At 44.8% G+C, this 12,312-nt stretch overlaps 1 protein-coding gene across 1 annotated transcript in view; it reads left to right on the top strand.

The window, feature by feature from the left end:
• Positions 1-3,781: 3,781 nt before the first annotated feature.
• The window catches only part of ZYG11B (zyg-11 family member B, cell cycle regulator), a 32,880-nt gene continuing 24,349 nt past the window's right edge, over positions 3,782-12,312 (top strand). The window contains exon 1 of the mRNA XM_061562030.1: positions 3,782-4,116. Within this exon, the coding sequence (XP_061418014.1) occupies positions 4,114-4,116 (3 nt within the window). The 5' untranslated portion in view covers positions 3,782-4,113. The remainder of the gene's footprint in view (positions 4,117-12,312) is intronic.

Here is a 12,312-nt window from a genome sequence, read left to right as displayed (position 1 = left end):
TCAACACTCCCGTCAGTCGCTCAAGCTTTGATAATGATGAGTTCTACTTTTGTGGCAAGTTGGTGGATACAAGGCTGGGGGGGGGGGGGGGAGGCCATGGGGGTGATTTCCCTCCTCCCCCCAACCCCCATCGACATGCCCCCAGATTGTTTTTAGATATATTTAAATTTGGCAGAGAAAATTAAATGCATGTTTGTGTTTGTATGAATGTAAGGCTCTGTTTAAAAAGCTTGAACATTTCGGGACTGCTCCCCACCTTGATAAGTTTTGAGAACCGCTTCTGACAGTGAGCATCTCACGTATAGACTTGTTACCTGTCATTGGAATGTGTAATTTCCACCACCAACTGGAGAGAATTGGTCTTAGTGGTAGTAGTAGTAGCAGTCGCTAAGCCATCAGTGGGGTCGTTTCTCAAGTTCCTCCAAGTGTCGCCACGATCCATCGCCTGTAGCCAGACCTTCTCGATGATAGGCACTAACTATTTTTATTTTACCATGTATGGCCCACTGAGCTATATAGCTCTATTTCAGAAGCGACCTGGCCGTCACAAATGATAGCTCAACGAAGTGGCTTATCGCGTGGAAATGTATAGCAGCCGAATACTCTAAACGCGTGTTTATAAATGTGAAGAAAAAAACCGGATGACCCAGAGAAAATCTACACGACCACGGGGAGAACACACAAACTCCAAATATACAGGTGGCATGGTCGGGATCGAACTCACGACCTTCTGTATAACTCGCGAGGGAGATAACATCTGGCACGGTCCGCATCATCGAGCACCTCCGATGATTACGGTTGACTATGTACGGCACGAAACATACAACATACATACAACATACATGATGATCCGAGAGCAGCATGAGCGTGGGTGTCCCCCCTCGGGCGGTAGAGCCCACGGTCGCTCGGATTTTGTTCCGGATCTATTTTCGACGCAAGGTGAGAGCCTGCCTGGTTGCATCATGGGGGGCACACAAACTCACCCACTCAGCTTGTGCCTACGAGTTAAGATCTCGATCTTTGTTTGTGTTTTTTTTGGCGGGGGGGGGGGGGGGTGCGTTCGCCCGTTAATGAGAGACTCCTCTCCTCGTGTTTGCGATGTGCAGTCCAAGTTGTTGGTTCGTCTCATTGACGATGTGAGTCACGGCCGCACTATAAACACTCACGCGGCTCCAGGCTGTCTCGGTGCAGCCAATGTTGCACCCCAAGTTCATGAGATTATTGGGTGATGCTGCTGCTGCTGCGTTGGCAGTGATACACAATCGCAGTTGACATAAAATACTCAACACATAATATCGGGGCTTTAAATGAGAGAAAATATATAATAGGTGACGTTTCGGGCATTGAGCCTTCTTCATAGCACATACATAGAGGCCATAAACACAGAATGTATAAGAGTTGGAGACTACACATTATACCAAAGGGCCTGAGAATAATTACATTTGTTCTGCTAAAAGATACCTACGCTACAGATGAAGTTCCAGTTGCTGCTGTAACCACTCATCCAACCACCCAACTCACTCACCCACCCGTCCACTCAAACCCTCACTCACTCACCCACCCGCCCACCCAAACCCTCACTCACTCACCCACCCGCCCACCCAAACCCTCACTCACTCACCCACCCGTCCACTCAAACCCTCACTCACCCACTCACCCGTCCACCCAAACCCTCACTCACTCACCCGCACACTCAAACCCTCACTCACTCACCCACCCGCCCACTCAAACCCTCACTCACTCACTCACCCGTCCACTCAAACCCTCACTCACTCACCCACCCGCCCACCAAAACCCTCACTCACCCACTCACCCGTCCACCCAAACCCTCACTCACTCACCCACCCGCCCACCCAAACCCTCACTCACCCACTCACCCGTCCACCCAAACCCTCACTCACTCACCCACCCACCCGCCCACCCAAACCCTCACTCACTCACCCACCCGTCCACTCAAACCCTCACCCACTCACCCGCACACCCAAACCCTCACTCACTCACCCACCCGTCCACTCAAACCCTCACTCACTCACTCACCCACCCGTCCACTCAAACCCTCACTCACTCACCCACCCGCCCACTCAAACCCTCACTCACTCACTCACCCGCACACCCAAACCCTCACTCACTCACTCACCCGTCCACTCAAACCCTCATTCACTCACCCACCCACCCGCCCACCCAAACCCTCACTCACTCACCCACCCGCCCACCCAAACCCTCACTCACTCACCCACCCACCCGCCCACCCAAACCCTCACTCACCCACCTATCCATTCATAACTCACTACCTCACTCAGTGGCTCACTCATTAATCTACTCACCCATTAAAGGTACACACTAACCCACCCACTCCTTCACCCACTTGCACACTCATTAATCCAATCACCTACTCACTCACCCATCCACACACTTAACCACATCTTCACTTGTAATCACTTTTGTTCCTTCACCCTCAGTTTCGACATGCAGATAATAATTTCATGTCGACTTGTAACGTGGTGCACAGTGAGGAATAACCACAGCCAAGCGCGAAGGCAGCCACAAGCTCTGCGGTCCTCTATATATAAAGGTGTTAAAATGCCAATTTGAGAGAATACACACACACTCACTATGCGTTGCTGTGGAGCATTCTGGATTCAAGGAAATATAAACAACCTTCCACATAAATACGTGAACTCGCCCATCGAGTTTTCCAGACCAATATTCATTATCAAGGAGGATTTGCTTAAGCAAGCAAACGTTGCCCCAGTTTCGACTTCATTGGTCTCATCAGAAGAATCAGGCTTGTTGAAGTTGCTGTATTACCTGCTGTTGATATTGGCAAGAGCCCTCCATATAAACTCTGGCGCCTTGTTTAAAACAACTTTGTATTTTACCAGGTAAGGCCCACTGAGCTTCATAGCTATTTTTCAGAAGCGACCTGGCCACAGATGGTAGCTCAATCAAGTGGCTTATCATGTGGAAATGCATAGCAGCCAAATTCTCTAAAACGTACGTTGATTTAAATTCGGAGGGAATAACCGGAGGACCAGGATAAAAAAATCCACACGGCCACGGGAAGCGAGATATGCAGACTCCAATTTTACAGGTATCGGGGTGGGGATCGAACCCACTACCTCCTTGCATAGCAGGCGATGTAGTTAACATCTCGCCACCGTGGCACAACATTGTACGCAGACGTTATTGGCAAAAGCCCTCGACAAAAGCTCTGGGACCCCGTACGGATAGTGGGAATATTCGCTGATTATAGGAAGAGTGGGGAGACGGTGAGAGGGAGCCGTTGTTTTCCCGCGTTGTGATTGGGCGACGATGCCGATTCTACTTCGAGTCAATTAAATTGTGGAGCACAACGGATCTTGAGAGATGCTAAAGCCCACAGACCCAGACTTTTTTTTTATAAAAAAAATGAGATATATAAATAATAATGCATTAGACTTACACAGAGCTGTACACAGAATCCATAAAAAAAGTAAACATAAAAACGTGTATCTATTACATTTTGCAATAATAATAATAGTAAAATGATGACAAGAGCCTGAATATGAAGTTAGGTGAACACCTTCTGAAATCGGAATGTTTGTTAAACCAGTTTGATTTGTTCAGAAGGCCATTTGCTATGAATAGGCGACCTTGTGTCCCCCATGCACGTTGGGTCCGGCTCGAGCAATAATCGATCACTCGAAGTCGAGTGATCTCTTCCTGGCGACGATTCCAGCGGAATCGAGCCGATTGGCTTATAAGGGCGGCGCTTCCGCTCGCGGGTCAGGGGTCGCGGGCTGCCAGTGGAGTTCATTGAGTTGAGTGGCGGCGGCGGTGGCGCTGCTGCTGCTGCTCCAGTTACTGTAGTTGTGTCTGTAGTTGTGGCGGTGACTGCTGCTGCTGCTGCTGCGGGCTTGTCGTGTGCGGACGCCGTTTCATCTCACTCGTGGCGCGGCCGCTCGATTCGTCTCGCACCTCGAACCCCCCTGCGAGCGCCCCGGCACCGTTTCAAGCCGAGCAGCCCGCCGACCCGGGCGCTCCGTTCGTCGCAGGCCCACTAGGCGAGACCGAGGCTTGGGCCTAGTCGGGGCGAGGAGAGCTGAAGGCGGAGACGACGACGAGGAGGAGACCATGGTGAGGGCGTCGAGCCGCACACGAGCACCTACACTTGGACTTGTGCGTTACGTACGCACACAGGCAGTGGTGACACAACACCGGCAGACGCGCGGAGGGTCACTGACACGCCACTGATTCGCACATACACTGACAGAACGTTGATGCACACAGCCAACGGTACACGCACAGGCAATGCCAATACGGACACACAGGCACACTGACGCCACAAAAACAACTTTGACACAACACTGATTCACACTCACAGGCACTGACACAATGCTGATACACGGCCACTGACAGCACTGATGAACACACACACACACACTGACCCAAATGTGAACACATGAGGCCATGGATTGGTGTAAACACAACCGGCTCGAGTGTAGAACACACGTACGTGTAGTACTGTCTTCACACACACGCGGGCACGGAGAAATACAGCACACGCACTGACACAGACGCATGTGACATGCAGCGACACGTGTGTACTCGCGCTGCCTCACGCACACGAGTGTAACATACAATGGATATGCAACGCGCTTTGTTGATACGCGTGTCAACGCGTTTTCTTATCGCCTGCCATATGTGACACACGAACTACTGCTACTTGGGTACGACATGCACACTATTGCGACACACCGGGACTAATGCATAGCGCTGTTTCGCAACGCAGTCGTAATAGAAGCCACATGTACACACGAGAACACATCCATGCAACACGCACGAATACAGTACCAGACGTACATCACGCGAACGAATTAATCACACTGACACATGCACGCACCAACTCGTCACACACTGACACAGTACACACTTTTTATTGCATTCTGGCCACAAGTATTGTGGTTAATGCAGACATGATTCCTTGTAAAAGGTTTCAGTTTGGTGTTTTAACATCTTAACACCTGTTTTGTTGCCAAATAAAAGAGGTAATATTTAAAAACATACTTTTTAAACACGCTTTAATGAAATGTACCGTACGAGTAATGGCAAAACTCCACGACTCCAGGAAGTGGCCCCGAGGCTTGCCATAACGTAAGGGACCGTAGTGATTAACAGCCAACGTCAGTTGAGCGTGGACAATTGGACCCAAGCCGAAACATAACATATAAAAATAATGTTCAAAAATAGTTTTTTTGATAGAATATAGTATTATCATCGGTATGACATAAGTATGCCAAGTTTGCAGTCGATACCACATTGGGAAGTGGGTTAAAATTGAGTTACAAGATTTGAGGATACAACAACAACAGACAGTGAGTTAAATAAAAGCGTGTAATAATAATGAAAAAGGGGAAAACCTATTCTGAGTACACACTCGTATAAAACACATTCACCAACTTTGTCACACACTGACACAGCACACACTCATATAAAACACATTCACCAACTCGTCACACTGACACAGCACACACTCATATAAAACACATTCACCAACTCGTCACACTGACACAGCACACACTCATATAAAACACATTCACCAACTCGTCACACACTGACACAGTATACACTCATATAAAACACATTCACCAACTTTGTCACACACAGACACAGCACACACTCATATAAAACACATTCACCAACTCGTCACACTGACACAGCACACACTCATATAAAACACATTCACCAACTTTGTCACACACTGACACAGCACACACTCATATAAAACACATTCACCAACTCGTCACACTGACACAGCACACACTCATATAAAACACATTCACCAACTCGTCACACAGTACACACTCATATAAAACACATTCACCAACTTTGTCACACACTGACACAGCACACACTCATATAAAACACATTCACCAACTCATCACACACAGACACAGCACACACTCATATAAACACATTCACCAACTCGTCACACAGTACACACTCATATAAAACACATTCACCAACTTTGTCACACACTGACACAGTACACACTCGTATAAAACACATTCACCAACTCATCACACACTGACACAGCACACACTATTATAAAACACATTCACCAACTCATCACACACAGACACAGTACACACTCATATAAAACACATTCACCAACTTTGTCACACACTGACACAGCACACACTCATATAAAACACATTCACCAACTCATCACACACAGACACAGCACACACTCATATAAAACACATTCACCAACTTTGTCACACACTGACACAGTACACACTCATATAAAACACATTCACCAACTCATCACACACAGACACAGCACACACTCATATAAAACACATTCACCAACTTTGTCACACACTGACACAGCACACACTCATATAAAACACATTCACCAACTCATCACACACAGACACAGTACACACTCATATAAAACACATTCACCAACTCATCACACACTGACACCGTACACACATATAAAACGCATTCACCAACTCATCACACACAGACACAGCACACACTCATATAAAACACATTCACCAACTTTGTCACACACTGACACAGCACACACTCATATAAAACACATTCACCAACTCATTACACACAGACACAGTACACACTCATATAAAACACATTCACCAACTCATCACACACTGACACAGTACACACATAAAACGCATTCACCAACTCATCACACACAGACACAGCACACACTCATATAAAACACATTCACCAACTTTGTCACACACTGACACAGCACACACTCATATAAAACACATTCACCAATTTTGTCACACACTGACACAGCACACACTCATATAAAACACATTCACCAACTTTGTCACACACTGACACAGCACACACTCATATAAAACACATTCACCAACTCGTCACACTGACACAGCACACACTCATATAAAACACATTCACCAACTTTGTCACACACTGACACAGCACACACTCATATAAAACACATTCACCAACTCGTCACACTGACACAGCACACACTCATATTAAACACATTCACCAACTTTGTCACACACTGACACAGCACACACTCATATAAAACACATTCACCAACTCGTCACACACGGACACAGCACACACTCATATAAAACACATTCACCAACTTTGTCACACACTGACACAGCACACACTCATATAAAACACATTCACCAACTTTGTCACACACTGACACAGCACACACTCATATAAAACACATTCACCAACTCGTCACACTGACACAGCACACACTCATATAAAACACATTCACCAACTTTGTCACACACTGACACAGCACACACTCATATAAAACACATTCACCAACTCGTCACACTGACACAGCACACACTCATATTAAACACATTCACCAACTTTGTCACACACTGACACAGCACACACTCATATAAAACACATTCACCAACTCGTCACACACGGACACAGCACACACTCATATAAAACACATTCACCAACTTTGTCACACACTGACACAGCACACACTCATATAAAACACATTCACCAACTCGTCACACACTGACAGAGCACACACTCATATAAAACACATTCACCAACTCATCACACACAGACGGTTAACACTCATATAAAACACATTCACCAACTCGTCACACACTGACACAGCACACACGATCGCTACACACAAAATGCACACACTAACTCATCACACTGACACAGGACACACTAATACTATACACAATACAAAAACTAATTCGTACACACTCGCACAACGCACGCTAATGCTACATGAACACAGACATGCATACATCACAGCAATACTCTACGCATACATGTAGAACACACACTAGTACCACGTACACACACAAAACATATCACAGACATACAACACACTGATATCATGAAACAGTTACCGACAAATAAACCAACTATTTTTAATTTAATTACACGTACAAATAATGTATTTACGTAATGCACAAACACAATGCAGCACTAATCGCAATAAAGACCCTCAATACTATCATTAATAATACTTTGGCCTTACAAGAAACATTTTTATAAGCGGCGACGTTTCGGGCAATGACCTTAAACAGAGGGGCCAGAGATGGAGTTTATAAGCATGCAATAAACATAATGGGGCCTGATGAGAATGACATCCAAACACGTCTAATGACCAGTTTTTAGATTTCCATATGAATAGTGACACTAATCGTAACTTTGAGTACCACCCAAAAATTATCAAACATCTAACGTATTACTCATGAAACTGAAGAAAACATTTAGTTTGCACTCTTCATTCGCTGTGGACATGATTGAGGCTCGGACAACTGAACGATATGTAGGTGTGCCGCATAACATTTCTCTGGCAGTAAACTTGTACAATGCATAGCCGATGAGTTTAAAAATAACGAGGGCTTAAAAGTGTCACTGACAGAAAACAAATGTATCGTGTTTTGATCGATGGGCCTCCACGAAATACAGAAGGCTAGCTTGTTGTGAAAGGTCAAGATACTTCTTTCCTTTTCGTGACGGTGAAAATCCCAAACTCTTTAAATTTGCATCAACAAACAACACAGACGCTGCCACAGGGCAGTTCCTGGTATGCATAAACTACCTTAAATTGTTTAAAATTTCTCTCGGTGATAGATGCCAAGAAACCAACTCTGTCAGAAGTGAGAACTCGAGTAATTGATTGTTGTCCCTGTGTTTGCTCCGTGACGGTAACATGTCATTGGGTCTTCACGTGAAATCTAGCTGAGTGGCGAGATGCGCGCTTCACCGAGCGTTCCAAGTCTCAAGGCTCCCTTTTTTGGCTTACACATTGGGATGTTTGCCCAATTTAATGAGTTTTACATCATGAAAGTATCGGTCGAGAAAGCCTACGTGTTAAACTGATCTTGGATGATGCTCAAGTAAATGGAAAGTTAACTCATGAGGGCATAACCTCAAATATCCTGATATAATGGCAGAAACCCACTTGCTGTAATTGACTGCATTTAAGATTAAGTCATTGCCATCCATTACATTTATTCAAAGTACTGGATCATAGGCTTGCCCTGACATGCCTCGAATATGTGTGTTCTAAATGTCAGGTGAATTGGCACTTTGCTTGCAACACTCACTCCATCATAGATTCAATCATTCATGTTTTCGGGTCACGATTTCATTGACGAATTGTATTTTTTTCACACCAGTTTTTGCCAACTTAATTGCACCATTGGTCATTTATCAAGGCTCGTTTATACAGTTTTAGTAGCCTAAACGTACAAATGTTTTTTCATTTCTATAAAATTCGCGTAAACGTTAGTCGCATCTTACGTGCGCAATTTAATGCATGTATTGTGAGTCTTAAGAATATTTTTTATTAGTGAATTGTTGCTTAGATATATGCCTCGTGGTAAGAAATGAAACCACTCTGTACTGCCTACAGCAGGGGTGGGGAACGTCCGGCCCGTGGGCCGTATAAGGCCCGCAGAATCATTTAGTCTGGCCCTGTCAAGGCAACCGCAGGCAGGACTCGAAATTCAATAAATCTAGGAGCAAACCTGGAAAAGTAGTTGCGAGTAGCAGCATCATCAATACCAGCTAACATCACACACCTCACCAAAGAGAAGCAGTTCCAGCCCATCACATTAGGGGTGAGTTAATTCAATGTTTGACAAAATATAACAGGCACATTTTTAAGTTGATAATTTTGTATGGCCCGTGAATGATGTTATGAATATCCAAATGGCCCTTGGCAGAAAAAGGTTCCCCACCCCTGGCCTATAGGAATGCGTTCATATTGTGAACACCGATTGAAGTGGCATCACTCCGAGGGCTGTACCCCGAGGGTGATAATGCGAGACTGAAGCGGCAACCGTAATGGGCATTGCTTCGTCTTGTGTGTTCACACCTGGGCGGCGGGCTGTTGGCACGGTGGGAGCACTTGTGCCCCACAATAAGAAGACCATGGGTTCAATTCCCGACTTGGGTGCTGTTCTCTGTAGAGTGTGTATGTTCACCCCTTGTTCTGCATAGGTTTCCTCCCATAGAAAAAAACCCACTCAACTAAACATTTTTTTTATTTTACCAGGTAAGGCTGACTGACCTTTATAACTCTTTTTCAGAAGTAATCTGGCCACAAATGATATGCCAATGATGTGGCTTATCCTGTGGAAATATTTAGCAGCCAAATACTCTGAACGCAATGTAATTGTTGTTGCATTACTTGCAAATTACCCAATTAGGATTGAACATAGAACCATCAATCCTGTACTTCACAATCTTGACTGCATCCTCCTGAAAAATAATCTTAAGAGTGAGGCTTTGCTGTGTGAACAATAGTTATACATAATAGCAACCCAATTGGGATGTAACATTATTGAAAGAAACCATAAAAATGTGCAACATGCACAGCAGTGTTCGAGTGACATACTTCAATTATATATATAAATATATAATTTATATTTCTTATGTTATCGTTCCAAATAATGATTCCATGTTAATTATTCAACATGCAAAGTGTTTCCCTGCTTAATCAAGCAACGTTGTTGGTGTCCTCTGTTAATGGGCCATGGTGGAAGTTCCAGATTGCCACTGTTGGGGGTCTGTGGCTCCTGAGGAAGACTGCTTTTGATTCGCGTAATGTGGCACTTATTTTATCGGCTCCAGAGAGATGATGGCTTTGTTGACCACTGAACTGATATTTTATCTTGAAACGTCTGACTGTAGGTCAAGCAAGTTGGGCGATCTAACCTTTGGAATATTTACTATGCGAGGTTTTAATGAAGGTCTCGTGCATTATTAAATAACTAATGTATGCATGTACTGTATGTTGAACTTCTTTCACACCGTACGTAGCCAACCGTGCTAATCGGAGGTGCGGAATTAGACATCCGTTTGAAAAGTGTGGGTCAAATGTTGGGAACCTATTCCTTACATACTTACGTTGTTTTAAAGCAAAAATCTTGGGTGACCTTCAACAGCAACATAGCCGAAGCTTTGGAAATAATCACACCCAAGATGTTGGCAATCACCATGTTGCAATGGTTTAGAGGGATTGTAACTCGTGTGGTAAAATCTTCGTACTATATTGTGTGTTACCGACATGGCTCAAACTGCTGGCTAGTTGTTTAATAAAATATGGCACGATTATAGACACCCTGTATTCATTACTAATATAATTCTGAATTCTGGATTATTTAATAGCAGAGCTCAATAACAAACTCGCGTGGCCTTTCAGCCTTCTGCTGTCATATCTCAGTCATTGCTTACTCTACTAAGTCTCCGTGCATACGTGCTTGCACTGCACGCAGCATGAAGTTGAGAAGTAACTGAAATCGAAGCCAGCTCGTAAGATGAGAGCGGGATTTACGTACTCCGCTTAGTTTCACTGACGGAGCTCCCTCAGTCACGCAGTAACCCACCTTCTATCAAGTGTTTAGCTTTGGGAGAATCCTGATCCCAAGGAACAGCAACTTAATCGGGCCGCTTCAGGTGACAGCAGCCTTTGATTCCCCTGAACCTGAGAAACATCAGTTAAACGCATGACTTTCTGGGGCTGACTATCGTGTCAGGGCATCGGGCCAGTATTTTGTCCCGGTCTGCATTCAAGCCCCTGGCCATGTGTCTCCTCAGGAGGGTGTCGGCTGGCTGGCTATGTCAGGGCACTGAATGCTACTGAATTTCTTGGGTTCAAACCCAGGGGTGTGTGTGTCTCAAATGGCCGATAGCATATGGGGACACTGAGTCAGCATCTGTGTGGGTTTAGGTTCAAGCCAGGAGGTTTGTGTGTGTGTCTCGGGTGGCTGATTAATTAACTTGTGTGAAAGAGATCATGAAAGAGCAAATTTGTGGAAGATTGTTGTGATTGATAACAATGTTTGTCCGATGTAATGTACACATTACCAGTGGCTGGAATTGCAAAGTTGTTTTACTTTGTCTCACCATAAGCTTTTGAATTTAAATGTTAAATATTTTATTTAATTGTTAACCTTTACAAGGAATGGAATCTGTTTCATACTATAATGGTATAGCATCCATGAGGGGGTTTCACTTTACATTGTTTGCGTCTTGCTGAAAATGAATATGTTCGTGTCGTCATGCGAACGGCACTGTCCACACTTTAGGGTTATACAGAGGATATGTTTTCTTAGTTTGTATGTGAGAATGTGTGTACTGTTACATAGTGTAATGGTTAGCATGCTGAGGTACGAACCCGGCGACCCGAGTTTGATTCCTGCTTACGGCCAACACCAATGACTATGATTTTCACCGGTCCTGGGCCTCCGCTAGGTCAACTCAGCCTCATATGAGTACCTGGTATAGTGTGTAAACATTGCCACTAGGAAGACA

Source organism: Lethenteron reissneri, chromosome 4, assembly GCF_015708825.2.
Source record: "Lethenteron reissneri isolate LAM-NWPU_2019-01 chromosome 4, ASM1570882v1, whole genome shotgun sequence".
Classification (NCBI taxonomy): Eukaryota; Metazoa; Chordata; class Hyperoartia; order Petromyzontiformes; family Petromyzontidae; genus Lethenteron; species Lethenteron reissneri.
The sequence above is the reverse complement of the archived record's forward strand: the minus strand, read 5'-3'. Positions and strand labels throughout refer to the sequence as shown.